This window comes from Carlito syrichta, unplaced genomic scaffold (assembly GCF_000164805.1).
Source record: "Carlito syrichta isolate Samal-C Ts95f unplaced genomic scaffold, Tarsius_syrichta-2.0.1 Scaffold308142, whole genome shotgun sequence".
In the NCBI taxonomy this organism is placed as follows: Eukaryota; Metazoa; Chordata; class Mammalia; order Primates; family Tarsiidae; genus Carlito; species Carlito syrichta.
In genome coordinates, this window is record NW_007252238.1 from 623,037 (window position 1) to 649,341 (window position 26,305).

At 41.7% G+C, this 26,305-nt stretch overlaps 1 protein-coding gene across 3 annotated transcripts in view; it reads left to right on the forward strand.

The window, feature by feature from the left end:
- Positions 1-26,305, forward strand: part of ARHGAP10 (Rho GTPase activating protein 10) — a 345,093-nt gene that overhangs the window by 99,422 nt on the left and 219,366 nt on the right. For all 3 annotated transcript variants that reach the window (XM_008065053.2, XM_008065054.2, XM_008065055.2), the window contains exon 4: positions 20,162-20,233. In XM_008065053.2, coding sequence (XP_008063244.1) covers positions 20,162-20,233 — 72 coding nt within the window. The remainder of the gene's footprint in view (positions 1-20,161; positions 20,234-26,305) is intronic.

The following is a 26,305-nucleotide window of genomic DNA, read 5'->3' on the forward strand; positions in this document are numbered from 1 at the left end:
AAAAAAAAAAAAAAAAAAAAAGAGGTGATTCCTGAGCTGAGTTGAAGGATGAGACAGTCATATATGAAAAAATGAATCGAAGCACTTGTTTTTTCCTTGAGGGGAAAACTGGTTGAATTTTAAAAAGGGGAAAGGATATGTTTGCATATCCCTCCCCTTTCCTCACAGTGTCCAGCTCTGTTGCTATTAAAATGAACTGACTGAAAGAAGAAGAAAGGTCACCAGCCTGAGAAAAAAAGTCAGCGTTCCCTCACCACCTGACACACACAAGTCCAATGTCTATGTGCCTAGCCCTTTAAAAAGTCAACATTACTATAAGAAAGGGATTGGCAGTAGCGGGATACTGCGGGGGTGTGGGGAACGACATTATAAGGGTGCGTGATCTCAAACCAGGCAAAATAGGAGCCAAAGGGAGACCCCAACCTTAGCTGTACAATGTCTCCTTGTACACCTAATCCTGAATTGTACCTCACATCTTTAAAATGAAAAGAAAAAATAAAAGTCAACATTGTCCTTGCACGGTGGTGTTTTCACGTGAGTAGTATTTACTGATCATGTTGCCAACCTTGACTGGGAATGAGAATAAATCAAACTGGGGAGCCGGATAGGATCCAGTTAATGGCCAGAAGTGCCGCACTCACTTCTGTGTGTGTTCTCGGAGGAAAGTGCTACGTGGTGTCTTGCTGCCAGGATTCCGGAGATGTTCTCTCTGGCATGGCAGGACATGTTGTACTTATCGGAGGTGGGCAGCTGTCCAGGAATCTAAGGACTTTTAAAATAGTGCTGTAGTGTTTGTGATGTTCTTTTAAAAGCCCTTCGTATTGCGTTTGCTTCTCTATGCTCATCCTTTGATCAGCTTATTTCGTTCTTGTCCCTATCCTAAAAAGGATTTGCCAGGATCCTGGCAAATTTGGGCAGTTGTGTAAGGCCCAGAGATTCAAGAAAGCTGCAGGGAAGAAGAGGGTGCCAGGATAGTGAAGGTAGAACTTTCCAGATGGTTCACAGACAGTGCCCAAGATGGAGCTGAGCAGGTGTTCCTCTCATCCCCAGGGTGAGGGGGCAGGTGGGGCTTCCCGGCAGATGGGGAGGAGTCTTGTCCACTAGCTGGCTCCCTTTCCCGATTTGGGTAAGATGACCTCTTGCATACATAGGCTCTTAGGCTTTGAAGACTCTTTTCTTTTTTCCTTTTGTCCCCCCATTTTTCTCTACCACAGACTTCACCCTTGACATGAGGGTGAAGGCAGCACCCACTCAGGGAACACCTACTGGGTGACTTGCCCTGAGCTTCTGAGTACCAAAGGCTTTTGTTAATAGTTTAGATGGTCCCAGGTGAGATATCATGCTTGCATTCTCAACCCTGGTCTGCTTTGCTTCACTCTTTTTTCATCATTCTTTCGTTGTCTCAGATCTCTTCCTTAATTTTTTGGACTTTAGGTGAGCTGATTTTTGTTCCAGACTATTATTCTTTTTTTTTTGAAAAGTGTTTCACAATATTACTAACGTAATGCGTATTGGTTGAATGAATTAAATCGGTGTTACCTTTTGGGAGAGTTTTGTGATAGTCTTTCTATAGTATGTTCTAGGGCAGTTGTTCTCAAAGTATGGTTCTTGGTCCAACAGCATCAAACATCGCTTGACAATATGCTAGAAATGCAGATTCTCAGGCCTTGCCCCAGACCTACTGAATCAGAAACCCTGAGGTGAGTTCCATCAGTCTGTGTTTTGATAAGCTGTTAGGTGAACCTGAGAACCCCTGACCTCGGGCGTTGGTAAAATCTCACCTGGTGAATCTTACCTTTGAGCTAGGTCTGTCTGAAAGTTGGATCCACTATAAATGTTTTTTGATGATTTTGTGTCTGCCAGGAGGCTAAAACAGTCATTGAAAGCCTGAGCTTTTTTTTTTTTTTTTTGAGTTGGAGTCTCACTCAGTCGCCCAGACTGGAGTGCAGTGGCCGCTCCCAGCCAGTGCAGCCTCGACCTGCCGGGCTCCGGCGATCCTTCCGCCTCAGCCTTCCGAGTAGCCAGAATTACAGACACGCGTTACCACACCCGGCTGATTTTTGATTTATTGTAGAGATGAGCTTTTACTTGTTGTTTCCAAAGGGGTTGAGACTATATCTTGTTTGTTTTCATGGAACAGGTTTCTGGTGCTAGGAATTCACTGTTACTTAATTTGTGTTTAATACTGCTTGTGAGTTCCTGCATGATAAGTACTAAGACATTAGATGGAAAGTTTATGCCCTTAGTTTCATCTTATCACAGTTATAATGATATATCATACCTGTTGTAATCTATTCTTTTTTCAGAAAAAGTGACACATCTTTATATGGATTTCTGTTGACAAACATGTTCAGAATGGGGGAAAATTCATCTTGAACTTATTCATGAAAGCATTTCTCAGTTGGTTTTAAAAGTTGTCAGTGACCTAATTTTATGAGGACTTTTTCTTCTTGGAACTGACCTTTACAATTTGACAGCATTGTTTTTTCCAATACTTCATCTTTTTCTTCCTGTAAACCCGTCATCATTCAGTCAGATACGGACATTATTGTGAAACCTGCTTTTCAGGAATGCACCTTTTGAGAGTTTAATTTTATTGACCCAGAATCGTACAGAGACTACAGTCAGAACTAACTCAAATCAGGATTCTGAAATGAGCAAGGACTGTCTCAGGCAGGAGGCCTCTTCTCCTTCCTGGATCCATTTCCCTGCGAGGTCTTGCCCCGTGACTCAGTGGCCTCCCTCTTTGTGACTCATCATCATCTGTGGCCTCTCGGCCTGGGTATCATCAGATTCTACTTCCCTATTGAAACTTCCATTTCCTGAATTTCATATCCTTGGGCGTATTCTCTGCTTCTGAGGAGTCAGCTAGCTCTGACTGGACTCTTCTTCCCCTCCCTGCGTCAACACACACACACACACACACACACACACACACACACCCAAAAGACACCAGAATGTAACCAGCTCATTCATTTAATTGGCTAATTCAGAGGAGTGGTTTCGTTATGAGGAATTTGTTTAGCTGAATGTACTGTTTCATGCAGAAAATATTTTGGTATGAACCAGAGTACCTGAGATCACTCTTTAGGCCTTATCCTGAAGTACTCAATGGTAGAGTCTTGGCTCTTAAAACACAGAGCTGAGAGAGAACTTAGGGAAACTTATATTTGACCACTTTATTTGAAAAAAGTTGAGGAAATTGGAACTCATTGAGATGGAGTGTCTTGGTCCACATCACTAAAGAGGTTGGTGACAGAGATGAAAAGAGAATCTATCTTATTTTCTGGCCCCAAAGACATTTTACTTTGTCTTTTTCTCTTTGTAAGACTAATTATTTCCTTCCACTTTTGAACATTAGTGGACTGTGCATCTTTTTTTTTTTGTTTTTGAGTTGGAGTCTCACTCTGTCGCCCAGACTGGAGTGCAGTGGCTGCTTCCCGCCACTGCAGCCTCGACCTGTTGGGCTCTGGCGACCCTTCCGCCTCAGCCTTCCGAGTAGCCGGAATTACAGGCACGCGCTGCCACGCCCGGCTGATTTTTTTATTTATTGTAGAGATGAGGTCTCGCTGCCCAGGCGGGTCTCGAACCCCCGAGCTCAGGCAGTCCACTCACCTCGGCCTCGCAAAGGCGCGGGATTACAGGCTGAGCTACCGAGCTCGGCGTGCATCTTTTAAAAAAAAATTTTTTAAATTTTAAATATGTGGGGTACAATTCAGGGATAGGTATACAAATGTTCATTATGCAGGTACCCTTGATGAGGTGTGCCCCCCCCATCCCCTGGCAGTTTCCCACTACTGCCAATCCCGCCCCCACCCTCCCCTGGCGGTTTCCCACTACTACCAATCCCATTCTTATACTATTACGATAGTTGTTCAAGGTCCACTTATGAGTGAGAACATGTGACACTCGGTTCTTTGTTTCTGTGATAGATCACTCAGTATTATAAGTCCATCCAAGCTGCTGTGAATGAATGTGCATCTTAAAGTTGCTGTTCACTAGGCAGCAGTCATGGAGAGACATGACTGTGGTTGCTGTTTCTCCAGCCCGGTAGGACAGCTGCAGCTCCTCCATATTTCAGTCAACAAACTATTTAAGGTCCACTTAAGGAAGAAAAATGAATCTCGGTGGCTGTTTGAAAACCATCCTTTGAGACCTTCTAGTTAGGTCAAGGATGTGCCATTATCGGTATCTACAGAGTGGATATCATCATCTTGAAAGAAAATCCCAGTTGCAAGAGTGGAGCACCTCTTGAGGAAATGATTCATTCCCAATAGTCTCAATGGCACAGAGGAAAAAGATATTGTGGGGAAACCAGATTTTAGTAAACGAGATGAAAAGTGATTCAGGAGACTTGGACTCTGAAGAAGTTTTAGACAGATCCTAATAAATGTAATGTGCATATTTTTAATGTATGAACAAGAGGGATGCATGTTAAAATGTATCTTTCAAAGAGCTTTTTCAATAAATGTGAAACTTCTAAATGTTAAACTATTATATCAAGATTTAGTTAGCATCATTTTTTTTTTCTTGGTAGGACATAAAATAATGGAGTGTTTTACAGTGGGCATGTTAGATTCAATGAAATACAGTATTATTTCATTGTGGGGATTGGTTAGAGGTTCAAGGAAACAGTAATGGCCATAACAATGTAGTGGAAAAATATGGACTCTGTAAGCTGTGGCAGCTATGAGGCACCTCTCGGATAGAGGGAGCGTAATTGATGACAGGCCCAGCTGCCCTAAAGTCCTATCATTGAGTTAGTCTGGGAACCATGACTCCTGCATTCTGCCTGTCTTAGTTTGTTTTCTGTTGCTTGTCTAGAATACTCAAAACTGAGTGATTTATAAAGAAAAGGAATTTGTTTCTTGCTGTTATGGAGACTCAGAAGTCCAAGTTGATGGGGCTGCAATCTTGTGAGGGCCTTCTTGCTGTTAGAGACTCTGCAGAATCCTGAGGTAGCACAGGACATCACATGGTGGGGGTGGGGGTGGGGGGCGTTTGTGCTAGTTCAGGTCTCTCTTTGTATAAGCCACCAGTCTTACTGCTGTGATAACCTATTAATTCATGAATCTATTATTAATTCATGATTAGATGAATCATTTAATGAGTTCAATGCCTTCATGACCCAATCATCTCTCAAAACTGCCACATATGGGATCAAGATTCAACCCAAGTTTTGGAGGGGACATTCAAACCATAGCACTGAGCATGACAGAGATACTAGAGCAGGCTCATTCCTGGGAGACACTGAGTTCTGTGATGGGAAGCCCTGTCGAACTTTCCGCAGAACTGTATCGCAGCCTATCACGTGTTTACTCAGCCCTTCTTCCTTCCCTGTCTCCTTCCTCTGGGTCAGACCTGCATTGTTGTCTGACAGCTCTTCTAGTCTCTCCTGGCCCCTCCGCATTATCTCTCACAGATGTTTCCCATAATAAATTTCTTGTACTTCTGATCCTTTCTTGGAGTCTGCTTCTTAGGAGACCCAGACTTACACAAAAAAGAGACTGTTTTGAATAAGAGCTAATGTGTACACGGTACTTAGCACTGTTATTTATCAGTTGCCATTATCCTCATCATCAGGAAAGGTTACATTTATATAGAAATTCTATTCTTTACATTATCTACCTTTATAGGAGAATCCTACTTTGTTTATAAAGCAAATATTTTTGAGTGCCTCGTATGAGATGCGCAGTATTCTAGAACCTGGGGATATGGTGAGGAATTAGGCCAGTTGTCCAGAGTGAGGCACTCAGCTGGTGGCTACCTACCAGAGATCCAGTTAGCAGGAGGCTTTCAGCCACCCACCCTCCTTTTTTCTATAGGCCACCATGTTTTTCTCTTAGCCGTGCGTCACAGACAGGCCGGAAACCGAAACTTGGTGTCATTGGTCAAAGGTTTTCTTTTCTGAATGTTTCTTCTTTCTCCCACATTTTTTCCTTTATTTTCTTGATTCAGCAGTTTAATTGCCTTGTTATGCATGAGGTTCTATTTCTATCTATTCACTTTTAAACAATTTTCTCTTACTTAAAGAGGCTGGATATGGTAGCTCCTGCATTTAAAATCCCAAGTACTTTGGGAGACTGAGACAGGAGGATTGCTTAAACTCAGGAGTTAGAGACTAGCCTGTGCAACATAGTGAGATCTCGTCTCTACAAAAAAAAAAAAAAGTAAAACTAAAAAAAATTCAAATTCTGCCTCCTGATACTTTCACTTCTGTGGGCTTTTTATTCCCTCTCATAATGTTCTGCCCAAGTATTTATTTTGTTTTAAAAAATAGAATCTAGGTCTTTATTGTTCCTGAAGCACAGAGGAAGAGATCAAGGTTGAATGTCTGCACATCCTTATTAGGCAAACTCTTTCCTTATACCCCCAGCGGGTTTTGCTTTATAATTCTGATTTTTTTCTAAGTATAATTGAAAACAAATATTTACTGGTAGAGTCTATTTGATTTAAGTAATCTGAGTAGAGTTACTACTTTCTTCTTTCAATTAATGTCCTTAAAAATTAATGCCAGCTTTTTTGAGATTTGAGCAAGACAGACCCTAAGATACTTTGTTCATAGAAGATAGATATTAAGAGAACCTTAAACTTTGGTGATACATTGACCTAATTTTTTTTTTTTTTTTTTTTGAGAGTGACGAGATGTCACTAGGAATTAAGTTAGGGACCAGAAATTGTCAAAACTTCAGCTTTAGTTTTCTTGTTTTCTTGGGTTTCTAGCTATGTAGGGTTTAGGACTGAAAGTTGGGGATTCTTATTGGGGACTTTTTATTTTTATTTTTGGGTTATCGGAATGAAAGCAGAAATGTAGTAATTGAAGTAGTGAATTTGGGATACATATTTAATAAATTATGGCTCCTAGGCTATTAAGTGAGACCACTGTGGTCTGAAAGAATTAGACATTCAAGAACCATTTCTGTCTTAATTGGATCCCAGTTTTCAAGTTTAAACCCTGTAGAGTTGATTTATAGTACCTCAGCACCTATGTCCCAGTTAGAGCTTTGTGTATGGGTTCATTAAAATCTCACTAGTTGGCTGAGCCTGGAATTACAGGCTGAGGCGAGAGGATTGTCTGAGCTCACAGGTTTGAGACTACCCTGGGCAATGTGGCAAGACCTCATCTCTATAATAAATCAAAAAATTAGCCGGGCATGGTAGCGTGTACCTGTAGTTCCAGCTACTTGGAAGGCTGAAGTGGAAGGATCTTCTGAGTCCATCAGGTCGAGGCTGTGGTGGCCATGAGTGTGCCACTGCACTCCAGCCTGGGTGACAAGAGAGAGACTCCAACTCAAAAAAAAAGAAAAAAAAAGAACCATGTCTGTATTAATTGGCTCCCAGTTTTCAAGTTTAAACCCTGTAGAGTTAATTTATAGTACCTCAGCACCTATGTCCCAGTTTAGAGAACTTTGTGTGTGGGTTCATTAAAATCTCACTAGTTCTTAGCTAGTGAGTTTGAACTATTACCACCATAAAGTTTAATTTAGTTTTCACATTTTTTTTCGTACCAGGAGGATTAGATTAGTGTGGGCTGTGCTTAAAAATAAAATATCAGACAGGGATTTGTTTGGAAGTGAAAATACTTCAAATATGAGACCCCCTTCCTTTTTTACTTAATTGTGTTAAGTAGGTAGGGAGAAAGTATTATTATTATTTTTTTATAGCTGAGGATATTCAGATAACAAAAGGAAATTGTTGGGTTTTTTTTTTTTTGGTGGAGTCTAAAAATAGAACTACTCAGGTCAGAGCCAAAATAAGCACATGTTGCCTCTTATTTTTCGCTGCCAGCAAAATTGGTTGGGAAACTTTTTCAATTTTTGTCAACATTAGGGTCTTTGACTCTCTGTTGTTTTACTCTTTCAGCTAGTGAAAAAAAGTGGGAGGACTCTGATGGCTATTCTCTTTCTGTGAAAACTTGAACCTTGATAGGTGGGACAAGGAAAACTAGCTAGTTGGAGAAAGAGATGCCAGTGGCTGAGTGTGGAGAAAGAGGGTGTGGTTAATTAATAGTGAGTTGGTTTAATTAGGGGAGAAAACTTGTGTAGGTGTATTGAGAAGAATAGTGCAGAAACATTTGATAAGATTATGTATAAGATCATGAAAAAAAATTTTTTTTTGAGATGGGGGTCTCACTTTGTTGCCCAGGGGAAGAGCAATAAGCATGAGCCCAGCTTATTGTAGCCTCAACCCGCAGGGCTCAAGCAGTTCTTCTTCTTCAGCTTCCTGAGTAGCTGGGACTATAGGCATGAGCCACCCATACCCGGCAATTTTTTATTTGCTTATTTTTTGTAGAGATGAGATCTCGCTGTATTGCCCAGGCTGGTCTTGAACTAATGGGCTCAAGAGATTCTCCCGCCTCAGACTCCCAAAGTGCTAGGATTACAGGTATGAGCCACCTCACCTGGTCAAGGTTCTGAAATTTTTAATAAAGTTAATCCTTTATTAGACTGGATTCTCAGTTGCAGGTTCTAGCTATTCTGAAACATAAAGGGAATTTATTAAAGAACATTAGGTGTCTTACAGTGTTTTGCTTTTGCTTTTGTTTTTTTTGAGTTAGAGTCTTACTCCATTGCCCAGACTGGAGTGCAGTGGCATGCTCAAGGCTACCGCGGCCTTGACCTGCTGGGCTCCGGCAATCCTTTTGCCTCAACCTTCCAAGAAGCTGGAACTACAGGCCTGTATCATGCCTGGCTAAATTCTTGATTTATTGTAGAGACGAGGTCTTGCCAAGTTGCCTGGACTGGTCTTGAACCTGCGGGCACAGGCAATCTATTCACCTTAGCCTCCCAAAGTGCTGAGCCTTTACAGTGTATTTAAAGATTTGGGGAATCAGGAATGATGCCCAAGTCACCACAGCGCTGGACTTGGAGAAGACACCACTGTTGACATGGGTGTGGACATCACAGTTTATGCTAACAACACCACTGCCCCTGTGGTTGTTGGTAGAACTGCTGCTTTTGCAAATTGGAGTAGTTGCTATCACCTCGCGAGAATCTCTAGTTACTGTTTTTTTTAAGCACTAACTTCCAAATCAAAGTCTATGGTAGAAGCATCTGATTCCTAGAACTCTTTCTGTGTGCTGTTACCTACTGCAAGGTGGCTGGGAAAGCCAGTGTCTGTCATTTGTAGCTTTTATTGTGGGAGGTGGTCTCTGCCTTATTTATTTATTTATTTAAGTAGGAATCTTACTGTGTCACCCAGCTGGAGTGCAGTGGCACGCTCACAGCCTCTGCAACCTCAACCTGCTGGGCTCAGACATTCCTTCTGCCTCAGCCTTTCAAGTAGCTGGAACCACAGGTATGTGCCAGCATACCTGGCTATTTTAAAAAAAATTTAATGTAGAGACAAGGTCTTGCCATGTTGCCCAGGCTGATCTTGAACCCCTGGACTCAGGCAATCCTCTAGCCTCCGCTTCCCAAAGTGCTGGGATTATAGGTGGGAGCTACTGTGCTTGGTGGCTCTGCCTTATTAAGTGGGAGAATTTCTCAAACACAGGAAGGGGTTTCTATGCTGGGTTACCAAAAAGGACAGATCCCCTCCCTATATGTAATGTATGTGCCTGATTATAAGATGCCATTGTCCCAGGAGAAGATGACACATGTTTTTAAGACAATTTAAGTGTGTTCATATGTATGTCTGCTCGATAATTGGATGTCTACTTTCATTACTAGTTGATTAACTGTGTTCATATTTTTAAATTAAATAATATGCAGAATCAGCATATGCTTTATAAATATATTCACTCATTTCTTAAAATTATCTCAGTTCTTGACACATTAGATGTTAGTATGTTCATCACAGACACATTCTGGATTTTTCTGCACTGTTTTCCAGAGCATTGTTCTTCTCAGTCTATCTGAGTTCTTTGAGACAGAGCATTTTTTAAAATTTTTTCCTGATGCTTTCACTGGAAATTATTTCAAGCCACAAGTACTTATTAGCAGCCCGTTTGGACAGTCTCTTTTGAAAGCTTATCCCTGAGCCATGCATGGTGACTTGTGCCTGTAATCCCAGGTACTCCGAAGGTTGGGCTGAGGCAGGAGGCTCTCTTGAGGCCAGGAGTTCAAGACCAGCCTGAGCAACATAGCAAGGCTCTGTCTCTAAAAAATTTTAAAACAAACAAACAAACCAGCCTGGTGTGGTGGTACATGCTGTGTCCTAGCTACTCAGGAAGCTGAGGCAAGGAAGATCGTTTGAGCCCTGGAGCTTGAGGCTGTAGTGGTTATTTCACTGCACTCCAGCTTGGATGACAGAGTCAGATCAGGTCTCTGAAAAACAAAAACAAAATAAATAAAAACTTATCACTGAGATGTGTTTTCATGATTTTCTTTTTCTTTTTTTGAGTCAGAATCTCACTGTCGCCCAGTGACACACTCATAGCCATTGCAGCCTCCATCTACTGGGCTCAGGTGATCCTTATGCCTCAGCCTTCCAAGTAGCTGGAACTACAGGTGCACACCACCACACTTGACTATATATTATAGACGAGGTCTCACCAAATTGCCCAGGCTAGTCTCAAACCCTGGGCTCAGACAATCCTTTCACCAAAGTGTTGGGATTACCGGCGTGGGCGTTATATTCATGATTTTGTTAATGTAACCACTGACTTGTTCCTTTGAAAGTGATCTGCATAGAAATACTGAATACATAATTTTGAGGTCATCTCCAGAATGATAGTCACATCTCTTAAATTTCTTAGTTTCCTCTTTGTTTTTATAACCCAGTCTCTGTTTGAGATCGTCAAGTATCTGAAACTGGATGTGATTGGGGCTGTTTTCAGGGTAAGATTTCTCAAACAGCTCTTTGTTGATCAAAATTATGGGACATGCACTCCTTGAGAAGACTCTAAAAATTCTCATATAAGGGGAGTCTCTTATTTTTCTGAGTCTCCTTTATGAAAACTATTCCATATGTTCAGATACATTTGATAAGTCCTTGGCATCTTTTCTCAAGGTTCTGTTTCAAGGAAAAATAGGGACTGTATCTTTGCTGAATGATTTATTTGCTGCTATTCTTGACTTTGGAATTGGAAAGTAGAGTTTTCTCTGCAGTCTAATGAAATGGGAAGTATCTGGAAGGTCATGGGAGAAAATAGTGGAAATTCTCCTTTGCTCTCAGATTATGCATTCCTCTGGGGCCCAAAACACTTGGAATCCAAATAATGAGGGCTGTGGGGAATGGACATAATTCCTTCTGTTTTACTATACTCAGTCTATCCTTGTTAGTAGCAAGTGATTAGAAAGGCGTGATTTAGTGCTTGTACTGACTTATTCACTGTTATACCTAGACTGAGGCTTTACAAATTAAGAACTTCGCAGCAACTTGGGTGGACTTAAGAGTCTATAATACTGAGTGATCCATCACAGAAACAAAGTGTCGCATGTTCTCACTCATAAACGGACCCTGAACAATTATCATAATGCTATAAGAAAGGAATTGGCAGTAGTGAGAAACTGCCAGGGGAGGGCAGGGATGGGATTGGCAGTAGTCGGAATCTGCCGGGGTTGGCGGGGGTGGGGGGAGGCGGGGAACGGCACACCTCATCAACAAGGGTACCTGCATAATGAACATTTGTATACCTAACCCTGAATTGTACACTACATCTTTAAAATAAAAAAATTAAAATAAAATTTTAATATATAAAATAAAAGTTGTTTTTAAAGATAAGATGCAGGTGTGTCTTTGTTGCCTGTTGACTAAGTATGGGATTCTAGCCTAAGTCCTTATCTCTTTAAAATTTACAACATCAGAATGTAGCCTTTGGTCCCCAATATTGGAGGATTTAAAGTTCTGTAGTCGTTTCTCCCACAGCAGTGCCTGAGATTCTCTGCAGGTATGTTGTTTCTGTCACCACACTTCTTAGCTCTAGCTTGAACCATAGAAGTAGGCTAAGATAACATCTGAACTTTCTTTCCTTTGTAGACATTTAAGATCCTTAATCCAAATGTCTAATGAAAAAGGATTTCAGGCTTGAGTAGTTGTGAGAAACCATTTAATTCCCCACATTCTTTTCTTTCTTTCTTTTTTATTTTTTTTTCTTGAGTCAGGGTCTCACTCTGTCACCCAGGCTGGAGTGCAGTGGCATGATCACAGCTCACTGTGGCTGCGAACTCTTGGGGTTAGGTGATCCTCCCGCCTCAGCCTCCCAAGTAGCTTGTACTGCAGGTATACGCCACCATGGCTAGCTAATTTTTTTATTTTTTGTAGAAACAAGGTCTCGCTATGTTACCCAGGCTGATCTCGAACTCTGGGCTCAAGCAGTCTTCCCACCTTGGCCTCTCAAAGTGCTGGGATTAAAGGTGTGAGCCATGGAGCTCGGCCCCCACACTGTTATAGGATGATCTTGTTCTTTTACTTTGAGTTGTGGAGTTCTGGTGAATTCTGTAATTTGCCATCATAGCATGATAAAGCAACATGGAAGTGGAGTTTGCCCTTCTGCTTCTTCTGACTCATTGAGAATCGCAGGATCATAGGGGTAGGCTAGGACCTCAGTGGTCTCCTTGGCTGCTTTCTCCAGTGCAGGAATGCCCACAAGAGTATTCCTGGACATTGGTCACCTAACCTCTGCTTGTTTATATGGAAGGAGCTAAAGGTCACTACCTCACTAGACAAACATTGTAGTTCATCTGAGTTTCTCTCTCTCTCTTTTTTTGAAGATGGAGTCTCAGGCTGGGCGTGGTGGTTCATGCCTATAATCCCAGCACTTTGGGGGAGACTGAGGTGAGAGGATTGCTTGAGCCCATGAGTTCGACACCAGCCTGGCAACTGGGCGAGACCTCAACTCTACAATAAATCAAAAAATTAGCCGGATGTGGTGGCGTATGCCTGTAGTTCCAGCTACTTGGAAGGCTGAGGCGGAAGGATCGCTGAGTGGTGTTGAGTGTGCCACTGCTCTCCAGCTTTGGCTAGAGTGAGACTCCAACTCAAAAATTAAAAAAAAAGTGTATACAATTAGACGAAAATTAAAAAAAAAAAAAATAAAGATGGAGTCTCGCTTTATTGCCCAGGTTGGTCTTGAACTCCTGGCCTCAAGCAAACCTCCCAAAGTGCTAGGATTATAGGCGGCAGCCACTGCACCTAACCATGAGTCCTTTTGATAACAAGCCCACATATACCACTTTGCAGCTTCTATCCACAAAACCTGGCTTTGCTCTCTTTGAGCAAATCAGAGTGATGTTTTTCTTCTCTCACCCAGTATCCATTTTAATATTTAAAGACAGCTTTTGTGGTCCCATTAAATGTTCTCTTCTTCTCACTTCCATTAGACAAGGGTTTTATTCTTTCTTCCCCCTCAACCTTTTTTTTTTTTTTTAACATGCTTGTTCCATTTCTGCTTTACCCCAGTTAGAAGTGTCTCTCTTAGAATGTAGTAACCAAAATGTTGAGATGAGTTCTGATCAGATGGGATGCAGTTGAGTGGTGAACTTGTTTGGATTCGAGCAATGGGTGTGATCTGTGTATGCGTTCATTATTGTCTGGGTCAATTTGAGGCTTCTTTGGATCATGCTGAACTTTCAGCTAATTAAAATTCTAGGGGCTTAAGCCCATTACTAAATTCCCATAAACTATCCTGACGACATCTTTGGTTTGTGAGTCGGGGTCTCATTCTGTCGTCCAGGCTGAAGTGCAGTGACATGATCACGATCGTGACTCATGGCAGCCTTGACGTTTTGGTGGCTCAGGTGATCCCTCCAGCTCAGCATTCTGAGTAGCTGGGACTATAGGCATACCAGTTACTGTGTGTGTGTGTGTGTGTGTGTGTGTGTGTGTGTGTGTGTGTGTGTGTGTTTTGTAGAGATGAGGTTTTACAGTGTTGCCTAGGCTGGTCTCGAACTCCTAGGCTCAAGCAATCCTCCCGCTTTGGCCTCCCAAAGTGCTGGGATTATAGGCCACCACACTAGCCCTGAAGACATGGTTTATACCTGAGCGATTGCTTTTCAGCATCCTGCGAATTTCTCATTGCAGGCAAATCTGTGGCACCACTTTTTGAATTCCTCTTTTCAACTTGAGAGCTACTTGAACTGTGATTCTCTTATCCAAGTAATTATCCAACATGTCACCTTTCTACCAACTATGGCAAATGCATATTTAAAAATATACAAGATAAGAGTAGAGTAGAACATTGTGTGCCATGATACTCAAGATGATTCAGGCAGGGTTTGGCAAACTTTGGCCCATGGGCCCAATCCTTCTTGTCTCCTGTTTTTGTAAATAAAGTTTTATTGGAACATGCCTGCACCCACTCATTCATACACTGTCTGTGGCTGCTTTCGTGCTAAGAGGAGTTGAGTTGTTGCAACTGAGACTGCAGGGCTGCAGAGTCTAAATTATTTCTCACCTGGCCTTTTGGGGAAAAGTTGGCCGAACTCCTGCTCGAAGGAGAGAGCAACTGATTAATCAGCATGTTTTATATTCATGTAGCTGCCTTTTGTTCTGAGCAAGACTACCCAAAATCTCTTCCAAAACTCTTTAGCGAAGGCATTTTGTGACTTTTGTAGCTGGTTCAGGTTTTTTATGGGAACAGATAGGGTCATGTAATCTTAATATGTGTGGTTATAAAACTACATTCTATATTTATTCTCTCTCTTAATTATCTGACTGATTTCTAATATGTTAGTATTTGAAAACTTCCCTCAGTATTGTTACTTCAGCTGTCTCCTTGAAATTAAGAAAACTGTCATCACCATTAATTGCCTTTTTAGAGTTTTAGGCACGGTTCTGGATTTGGTATTCATTTATCTCTGGCAAGGAAGAATCATGTTTGGCATTAGAAAACTTCAGTAATACGATTGACAAATATTATATCATACCTCTGTGAAATTACAGAAGGAACTGAGAAATTCCATGGTGCTTCCAATCTATTTTGAGAAAAAGAAGCAAACAGTTCTTGTTGCTCGACCGACCTTGCCTTACTGATACATTCAGTGGCTACTCTATTATTTTGTTCTTTAATATAATTTTTTAGGTTCAGTTCAGAAGATATAACACCAGCCTTTCCTAAAGAAGAAAAATTATAACAGAATTTAAGCTTTTAAAATCTTTTTAAGCAAAATATTTTAAATTAACCAGTTGGATAGAGTGTCACAACTACTTCTTGTTTGGGAAATTTGCTTATTGACCTGCAGAAAATAGAAATCCTTATATTCTTTTTCTGTACTAATGTTAGCCCTCAGAGGTCAGATGGTTATTGTATCAAATTCCCCAAATGAAGGACAAATATAATGACCTAAAATTGCTCTTTACTGCAGAGTATGGAGTTTTGGGGTTCTTTTCTGTCTTTTTTTTTTTTTTTTTTTAAGGAGGTGAGAGTCTTGCTATGTTGCCCAGGCTGGACTCAAACTCCTGGGTTCAAATGATCCTCCCTTCTCAGACTCCCGAGTAGCTGGGACTACAGATGTGTGCCACCCTATCTCACAGAGTTCTCATTTCAAAAGATCTTTGTATGTCCATGGTCTGGATACCTGCATCTAGCATTTTCTGAGTATTTTCTAGATTCCATTCTATTGACTCAGAGAGACCATCTAGCATCTGTGACCTCATCTGTGATGCCTTTTGACTTTCTTGTCTGCTTTAATGACAGAGTTGCTCGTCGTTCCATGCCCTGAAATTGCTGTATTCCTCTCTCTGCAGAGAGGGCCTTTCTTTCTTATCCTTTGCCTTAAGAACCCTCACCTAGTTTCAGGCTCGGCTCTGTGTGATCCTCTGCAGGAAGTCTTCTCATACCGGGGGGCTTTCTCCTCTGTGCAGCTTGCCAACACTTCACATACCACGTGGTGTTGTGCCAATGGGTTTACATCTCTTGGAAACACCCAGAATGAACCAAACCCTTTCCCTTCGTTGCTGGACAAAATCCCACAATAAGGCAGACAGATGTCTTCATAAACTACTCACCTGTCTCAGAGGGTTGTAGCTCTGCCCAGGAGTGTTCCTGTTTCTCTAGGAAGTGTTCTACCCCATCTGTTTTCCTCTTTATTCAGACTTCTTCCTGTGCCCAAATTCTCTGTAAGTGACTTCGTCTTGTGCTTGAAAAATAACCATCTGGTCGGCATCTCCCTTAGCTTTTGGTCATGACAAACCCATTTGTATTGGCATCTCTTTCTCGCAACTTTCTATTTCAAGGAAGGAGCTTTTTTTTTTTTTTTTTTTAAAGCGACAGAGTTCCCCCAGGCTGGCTAGAGGGCAGAGGCAATTATAGCTCACTGCAGCCTCAAACTCCTGGACTCCGGTGATCCTTCCGCCTCAGCCTCCCAAAGCTGGGACTACAGGTACCCGCTACCATTTCTGGCTAGTTTCTTTTTTTTTTATAAGAGACGACGTCTCACTTTTGTCGAACTCTTGGCCTTAAGCAGTACCCCTTCTTGGCCTCCCAAAGTGCTGGGATTACAGACGTGGGCCATTGAGCCCGGCCTGCAGAAGGAGCTTTACTCCTATGACAGGCCTGTCCTCCAAGGTCAGCATCCCATCTTCTTCTGTGTTAGAGACTTTGAACCATCTTTTCTGGATTCTTCACATGGATATTTAGACATGTTCTTATCTCCTAAATACCAATCTTCCATCTTGAAAAAAAGAGACCTCTCATATGCCTTCACTTCATTGTGTGTTCCCTTTCATCAGTCATTCTCTCTCTTCTGCCCTTGGTGTCATCCTTCTGGAGAAGGGTTGGTCCCCCACAGGCTTACCTTTCAGTCATGAGTGAACTTTAGCCTCGCTCTTTCTCTCACTTTCCATCAATGTGGCTGAGGTCTTGTTCCCGCTCTGACATCTCTGCAGCGCACACAGCTAAACCCCTTTATTCTTTTTTCCAACACTCCAGTAGCTTATTCCTAGTTCTACCACCATCTTTTCCTTCTGATCTTCTGTTTCCTGAACTTACTGCTTGGTCTGCGACAGTTTCTTTTTTCTGCTACATCCCACTTATCTACTTTGATGACTTCAAATGCCATCGACTTGCTGATTACAAAATTTTTATCTCAGATCTAGATTTCTCTACTAGGCTGTGGACCTGTGTCCCTGACCACCTGTTTTACTAAGACCTTGGTTATCTCTAAACATCTTGAATTTATCATGAGCCCTTAGTGTATGTCCCCAGCTGCTTTTCCTCAAGATTTTCCTGTTTCAATTAATAGTATTCTTATCTCTTCACGTGTTCATGCCAGAAATCTGGGAGTGATCTTGGAAATCCTTACCTTTTCCACTATCAGTTTGTCACCCATTACCTGGATTCCACCTGCAAATATCTCTTAAATATATCTATGTCTCTTCATTTTTGGCCGGGTGTGGTAGTCATGCCTGTAACCTCAGCACTTTGGGGGACTGAGGCTAGAGGATTCTTGAGCCCAGGAGTTCAAGACCAGCCTCGGCAATATAGTGAGCCCTAGTCCCTACAGAAAACAAAAAACAAAAAAACTAGCCAAGCGTGGTGGTGCATACCTGTAGTCCCAGCTGCTTGGGAGGCTGAGGTGGAAGCATTGTCTGAGCCCAGGAGATTGAGGCTGCAGTGATCTGTGATTATGCTGCTGCACTCCAGCCTGGGCAACACAGTGAGACCCCGACTCAAAATAATAATAATAACGATGATCATTGTGTCAACTCAGTGCTTAAAAACCCTTCATGGCTTTCCACTGTACTCAAAATAAAATGATCACCCTTCCCCACGAGGCCCAGTGCCCTGATGACCTGCCATCACTCAGCTCTTTCCACTCACTGTTTCTGTCCACCCCATCATTCTGGCCTTTTGACGTTTCCTGTGATACTCAACTCCTTCTCGCCTCTGCTGGTCTCAGGCTGGAAACAGTTTCTCTTGTTCTTTGCACTACAGGTCTTAGCTTCAGTGTTACGTCTTTGATGAAGCTCTCCCTGAACACATTTCTCCTTATGCCTCTGCTAATGAATTCCTCACCATGCCCTCGCCCTAGCTTATCCCCATTGGAAGGAATGACTAGAATTTCTCATTATGTATCTCTTTAGGTGCTCATGTATCCAGTATTCGTTTTCCCTACTACACAGTAATTTTCACGAGGACAACGACTGTGTTGGTTTTGTTCATAATTGTTGCCCTGTCACTTGGCAGACATTTGTTCTGTGAAATGTAGAGTTAATTAAGCTGGCTACTTGGAATGAAGATGTATTCATTTGGCACTTTTTATTTTTTGAGTTGGGAGTCTCACTCTGTCGCCCAGGCTGGAGTGCAGTGGTATGCTCATGGCCACTGGATCCTTGATCTGTTGGCCTCAGGTTGATCCTTCCATCTCAACCTTCTAAGTAGCTGGAACTACAGGTGTGCGCCATCATGCCCAGCTAATTTTTTGATTTATTGTAGAGACAAGGTCTCACCATGTTGCCCAGGCTGGTCTCGAACCCCTGGACTTAGGCAATCCTCTCTCCTCCACCTCCCAAAGTGCTGAAATGACAGGCATGAGCCACTGCGCCTGGTCTTATTTGGCACTTTTATTGCAATGCTGTAAGGTGGTCAAGCTTGGGTTCAGACTCCCGTGGGTTTTTTTAATTTTAAAGATATGGGGTACAATTCAGGGTTAGAATCATGTGGTTTTTAACTCCCTGTTTCTGTCTTCTGTGAACCTGACATTTATTAGGTACTGTGATCCCACGTATAATGTGCTGCTGACTCCTTTCTTGAGCATGCCATCCTGTGTGGAAGAGGTATTACATGGAGCTTTATTCAGGAACGCTAGTAGGCTAGATTCAGATCTGGAAGCTTAGGATGTGTGACACAGGTGTTCGTATACATGTGCCTTAGATTAATGGATGAGATATTGTTTGTAAATTGGATCATCTTGAAAATGTATGGCAGAAGTGCTTGTGTTTGCTTTCCAAAATGAAACGGGGTAGGGGGGCAGTCTGTATTACTTAGGCAGGATTCTTCCTCTGTTCTTCGGTATGTAGAACTCTTGAGTTTGCCGTTATTGTGGGTCACATGGTCTAAAATGTAGAGAAGATAAAATGACTCTATTTTGAAGATGATCCCTTCTCCTTGCTCCTAATTCTTTCTTTTGTATTTCTGTTGCCCCAGCTCTTTCATACACAAATAATAAATTCTCCACGTGGGAATGAGTGGACCCCAGGAGCAAGCCTGGGGTGGAAAGTTCAAACTCTGGGCATCTTGAATGTGGGTGTAGGCCCTTATTTTGAGCATTCCCTGTCTGACAGTATGGATGGTCTCCTTGGGAGAGTTCATCACATAATAAAACATTACTGAGGAGCCTTTGGTTAAATTAAGAATCCTTTCCTTTTCCAAGTCACTTATTTTTTTTTTTTTCTGTAATTTTACGCTTGGATTTTTAGGCTTCTTTGTAAGAAAGGGGGGGAAAAGGATATGGCACATTCTTGAATAGTGTCTTGAGATTTACTTTCCTATTTTGGATATTTCTGGTCTCCTGGAAACATAGAGTGAGAAAACCAGTACTCACTAGCATATTGTTATTAAGGATATTCTCCTTAGGTGGATAGTCCCTTTTTCCTGCATTTTCAGCATTTGGTAGCTTAAAATGAAAAGCCCCAAATCAGCCAGTATCAGAAATGAATGGGGTTGTGGTTGGAATTTGTGTGTGTTCGCCTCCTTTCACGTTGACCCTCTTTGATGTCATGTTTGCCAACACACCCAAGCATTGGCTCTGCCTTTTTCCTGAACCTCCAGGGATTCTACTTGGCTAATACACCTTAAAATTCTTAATGCAGAATTTTCAGTAATGAGGGGCAGACCAGTTGTATTTGAACCATAGCCACAATCCTCTTTACATAATGTAGTCTGAGTACCAATAAAGGAATGTAATTGAATTTTAAATTTTCGAGGAGGGGGAGGAAAAAAACAACCTCAGACAGAAGCGTTCTGTTAATGAACGTGATAGACCCCTTTGTTGTTTCAAGACAGCCCTCTTGCTGTTTTGCAGAAGAGTGTTGGGCTGTGTTGCACATTTCCTGGCAGACTGCCCCGCCTCCTCTTCCCTGAAAATATTTATGGAGTTCTAGTGCTTTAATAAGTTGAGAAATGACTTAATTGTCCCATTGGCAGAGTGAGATAAAGCAGTCAAATATGTTGTTCGTTTTAGTTCTGGGTGGGGTGGAAGAGGGGAATGAAATACGAATTTTTTTCCCTTCCGGAGACCTAATCCCCCTCTCTTTTGTTCTCACTCTTGTTCTCTAGGCATTAAGTGTCACTGAAACCCTGATTAAACCCTTGGAAAAATTCAGAAAAGAGCAACTCGGAGCTGTAAAGGTTTGTGTCTAATTTGAGCACACTTGTAAACAGCAAGCGCCATGCCTCTGCTGCTTCATTGTACACTTGATTCACATTTGGCAGCTTTGCAAGAGATGCTGGAGTGAACCATCTGTTGTTTTATGTTTTAAATGTGCTTCTTCCCCTCGGGGGATGTGGAATTGAAAACAAAACAAAAACACCTGGACAGGGTAGTAAAACCTCTAGTCATCTTCTTTGGCTACACCTTTCCATATAGAACTTTAAAAATATCTTTAAGCAAACAACACATTTTCTCTGATTAGAAGGATCTTATCACCATAGGGAGTGTAGTTATTTCCCTGAACTCCTTCTCAGTGTTAGGGAGGAGTGTGGTTTCTAATAGGATTTAGGATTAGAGACCCTGCTACACTATGATGCCTTTGAAACGGGGAAGAGAATAGTAAGTTACTGGGATGTGATTTCCTTCAATTTAACAAAAATTTACTGAGCTTCTATTATGTGCCAGTATTGTTGTAGGACTGTGCACTGTATTGGAGTGTGGTGCTGGGAATTCAAGATGAGTGAACCACAGACTCGGCGGCACTCAGGGACCTGGGATGAAGCCATGATTTCCAGGAATAATGCAGTGGTTTTGCCACAAGGATCCTGGGATATGTTTAACAATTTCCAAAGTTTGTGAGCTGAGCTTTGAAATGATCCTAGAGAAATAGTTTCCGTTGGTCTTTCCTGAATTTTATGTGTGCACTTGAGGGAGAAAATGTAGCATTTCCATGTTGTTGTTGATCATTTTTGGCTTGGTCCAAGGAAAAAAGAGGTAATGTCAATTTTAGGTAGGAAAGAGGGTTTTTATATTTGTATTATTTTCCCCTATGTGGCTGGGAATATGAGGTTTTTTGTTTGTTTGTTTTTTGTTTTTTTTTTTTAATTTTCTTAAAAGAAATTGTTAAAAATCCCTTGGTACAAGCTGGGTGTTTTGGCTCATATCTGTAATCCCAGCACTTTGGGAGGCTAAAACAGGAGGATTGCTTGAGGCCAGGAGTTCTAGACCAGCCTGGGCAACAACATGAGACCCCTGTCACTACAAAAAATAGAAAAATTAGCTGGGTGTGATAGTGCACGCCTGTAGTCTCAGCTACTTGGGAGGCTGATGCAGGAGGATTGCTTGAGTCAGGAGTTTGAGTCTGTGGTGAGCTGTGATCCTGTCACTGCACTCCAGCCTGGGTGAAAGAGTGAGACCCTATCTCAAAAAAACAAAAAAATCCCTTGATACAAATATACTTTGGGACATCAGTAGCTATAACTACTGTAATTCCTGTACTTTGGGAGCCCGAGTTGAGGGGATTCCAGAGCCCACAGGTTCGAGAACAGCCTGGGCCACTTGGTGAGACCTCATCTCAACAATAAATAAAAAAAATTAACCAGGCATGGTAGCTCCAGATACTTGGAAGGCTGAGGCGGATAGTTCCGGGTACTTGGAAGGCTGAGGCGGAAGGATCGCCGGAGCCCAGCAGGTCGAGGCTGTGGTGACTGTGAGTGTGCCACTGCACTCCAGCCTGGGTGATGGAGTGAGACGCCAACTCAGAAAAATAAAAAATAAAAATAAAAATAAATCGAATGGATGATAAGGTTATATGTGAAGATTATATTACAGAAATGAAAGATGAGTATGAGTCAGTCAGTCAATCTATTTTCTTATTATTGGCCATCCACCCTCCTGAGTGTTACACGTTTCTGCCCTTGAACCTTCTGTTGACTCCTCCCTGCTCCCACCCCAAACTTTCCCAACTTCTGATGTTATACTTGTTTAGACTGTATCCTGCAAAGCAGCTTGCAAAATAAATTGCACGTTGACAAGGAGAAACAATTTCAGTGGTTTAGTGTATGCTTGAACTACTGAGTGACCAACTCCATCCTGAAGTCTCATTTCTTTATTCCTTCTCGTTCGGTGGGCTTCAGGCTTATGAAGGGTTTATCCTACAGTCTGGTTCAAGGCTACATGTGTGTTGGCTGTCACACCTGTCAGTGTTACCTGTGAGGAGCCAGTCGTTGTGGGTTGTAGGAAGAAGCCCTTTTTCCTGGTAGTTTTGTGCATGATGATAAACTGTGTAGAAAGGTGGCTGTTTGGGTTATACAGAGCTATATAAAATCTGTCTCTTTCATGAGGTTGTTACCTCTTTGAGAGAGAAGACTGTGCTTTATTTTCTACCAGCGTACACACTGACTTATTGTATGTTCTCTAATACATAACCTGTTCAACTGATAATTCTAATTTTATTTTGTTTTGAGTCAGGGTTGCACTCTGTTGTCCAGGCTGGAATGCAGTGGTAGCATGATCATGGCTTATCCTAGCCTCTAACTCCTGGGCTCAAGTGATCCTCCAGCCTCAGCCTCCACATAGTTGGAACTACAGGCCTGTGCCACCAAGCCCTGCTAATATTTTGATTCTCTTTTTGTAGAGAGGAGGTCTTGTTATGTTGACCCTGATGTCTACAAATTCTGATGTGGGCAACTTTTAAGAATTTTTTTTTTTTAAATCCCCACATGAAAACTGTTTCATGCTACTTTTAAAAAGTTCTCTGTCCTAAGAGAGTAAGGTCTTTTGAAAGTCCCATGTAAGCAGATTAATCAGAGGAACAAGACTATGTGCTTGTCAAAATTATTATTGACTGTTTGGGAAGCACAGAAGTAGAAAGTAATCAAATGCCAAATTAAAAACCTTTTCTACTTCTAGAATTATCAGTTGAGGCCGGGTGCAGTGGCTCATGCCTTTAATCTCAGTACTTTGGGAGGCTGAGGTGACAAGGTTGCTTGGGCTTAGGAATTTGAGACCAGCATGGGCAACATCATGAGACCTCATCCCCCCCACCCAAAAAAAAAATCAAACAATTAGCTAGGTGTAGTGGTGTGCACCTGTTGTCCCATGTCCCAGCTACATAGGAGGTTAAGGCTGGAGGATCACCTGAGTCCAGGAAGTTGAGACTGCAGTGAGCCATGATGGTACCACTGCAGGACGGCTGCCAGGCTAGATGACAGAGTGAGACTCTGATTAAACAAAACAAACAAACAAACAAACATCAAGGTAGTTATTTACCCAGTTATTCCAGTTTAGGGTTGCGGGTGACTGGAGCCCATCCCAGCAGCTCAGGGCACAAGGTGGGCACCAGCCTTGGACAGGTGCCATCCCATCACAGGGTGACTCACACACACCCATACTCCTTGGGCGGGGGCTAGGTAGACACGCCAGCTCACTGACATGCACATCTTTGGGATTTGGGTGGAAATCAGCACCCAGAGAAAACCCACACAGACACAAGGAGAACGTGAAACTCCATATGGGCAGTGGCCGTAGCCAGGAATCAATTTCTTTCCCCCTCCTCAATGCTATAAGGAAACGACATTATTCAAGGACCCTGCCGTATTTAAGTTCTTCCCTGGATTAAGTCAAATATTAAACATCACTTAATGTTTACACTTCAAAAATAAACCTTTTAAATTTCCTCATCCTAGAAAATTGTAAAATACAGAAAGTTCAAAAAAAGTTATCTAGAAACTTGAGAAATGTTATCCCCCTTCCAAAACAAAATAAAACAATGAAAAAAGTCTAGTCCCCTGTAGAAAAATGGGCAGTTCACTGTTTTGTTCAAATGTTTGTGAATTCTTTGTGTTCTTTATCTGTTTTTCAAGGGAAGTATTAATGTGTGCTTTTAGCAGAAAGTTGCTTCTTGAAGAATGTTTGTGTGTTAAGAATGTTTACTGGCCAGGCACGGTGGCTCAAGCCTGTGATCCCAGCATTTTGGCAGGCCGAGGTGAGGGGATTGCCTGAGCTCACGGGTTTGAGACCAGCCTGGGCAACTTGGCAATATTTCATCTCTGCAATAAATCAAAAAATTAGCCGGGTATGGTAGTGCACACCTTTAGTTCCAGCTACTTGGAAGGCTGAGGTGAAAGGATCACCGGAGTCCAGCAGGTCGATGCTGGGGTGGCCGTGAGCGTGCCACTGAACTCCAGCCTGGGCAATGGAGTGAGACTCCAACTCAAAAAAATAAAAAAAAAGAATGTTTACTTACGTTCTTGCAATATTGGTTGCAATTCATTCCCTCACTTGGTCTTTGATTGTAGCTTCATGATCATGTACTTTTTGTTACCTAGAAGCTCTTATGTTTCCCATTTCTTTTTTGCTTAGAAGGTCTTCTCTATTTTGAGATCTAATGAAAATATGCTCTTTTCTGTGGCTTCATTTTTGACTTGTGGACTCTTTTAATCCATCTGGAATTAATTTTGATATGAGGTTGAGTTTTCTTTCTGTTTTGTCGTTCAGCAATCATATCAGCACTGTTGGTCGAATAATCTTTTCTTTCTTTTTTTTTTTTTTAATAACCCAGTGATTTGTGATGATACCTTTATATATATTTTTACTTCTAATCGTATTCTAAAGATCTGATTATTTGAATTGTGGTTCTTAGGTTCGTGAATTCCTCTAGCATTTATACAATGTATGCCTCATTTGACCCCGGGTGCCGCTTTAAGTAGTAGCTCTTTTTAACTTTTTTTTTTTAAACAAGTGCAGTTTTATAACAGATTACAAGCTGACTTCCTATGAGTCATATTTAACTTATACACATAAATTATGTTTGGCATACTTATGCTGTTAAAGTGAAAAAAAATTGTTACCACTGTATAAAAGTCACTGTTTATTTTTCAGCTAGTCCAGAAAAATCAGAAAATGCAGCCTGCAGACTGAGCCTGTATTCTCACCAGGGGAACATCTGCTGGGGTTGAATTATGGCCGCCTCCCCTCTAGAGTGGATGGGGCTGTCTGGTTTTCCTTGTCTCCCCCATTGCTGATTTCGTTTCTCTCCCAGCTTGTTACAACCATGAGATTATTGCCTGACCCAGACTTACTTGAGTTTGAAATGTATGATTTATAAGAAACATTTTCATATTGTATTTACCTTGATCCGTAATGGAACTTTCTGGATTATGTTGCTCAGTTTATATATATTTCCTATAATGCAGGCTTGGGGGAGAAAAGCTCCATTCTTTATGGAAAACTACTTGAACAGTCTCCTTTAAAGTTTGTATCATTCCAGCACCAGAAATTATATGAGCACAAAGAAACAGAACAGAATAAAATTCTGTAATGCCATTAAGAACAAAAGCAGGAAGAAATGACGGTCCAAGTTTTAAAATTCAAAAACAAAACACAGCAGCATTTGTATAATGCCTTACCATGTATAAATGGATGTATTTCCACTCCACAGTCGGTGGGTGTAGTGTTGTTGCTTGGCTAAATTCTCTTTTCACCAAACTCGATGTCTCCGTTTTCTTTCATTGCCCACTTTCCCCACGTGTTAATTTGCATCCCCTACTCTTGCTGAGTGTGTGGGGTGTTTTAACTGCTGATTTCAGCATCACTCCTTCCTTTGTCTCTTTCTGTGGTTCAGATGAAATCAAATAAGTGAGTAAAAATGCTTTCGGTTTTCTTGGCAAGCGCTGATCTGTAAAGGTGGTGAACATTTATTTCTAGCTGTGTGATCTTGCATTGCAGCGTCTTGGGGTAAATGCACAGAACGTGGCTTCCATTTTTGTTTGGTTTAAACTCAAGAAACTGATGCTCAGAGAATGCTCTGACTTTGGTACAGAGTAAAAATGGCTAGGACTTGAACTTGAGTCTTCTGACACCTAATTCAGTGTGTACTCCACAATACCAACTTTTTAAAAAAATTCTTTTTAATTTTCTTAGTTTTAAAATTATTTTTATAGAGATGAGGCTTCACTGTGTTGCCCAGGCTGACCTCGAACTCCTGGGCTCAAGCAGTTCTCCCAGCTTGGCCTCCCAAAGTGCTGGTATTATAGGCATGAGTCACTGCACCTGGCCCCCAACTTTTAAAAATAGTGGAAATTTTGAGGTAATGGGCATATATTTGTTACAGTTTATTTTTCATTAGTCATTAAAATAGCTGATGAAGAGCATAATAATACAAAGTAGAAAAAAGAGAGTAACCAGGCTGGGTGCAGTGACTCAGCCTATAATCTCAGCTCTTTGGGAGGCAGAGGTGAGAGGATTGCCTGAGCCCCGGGGGTTCGAGA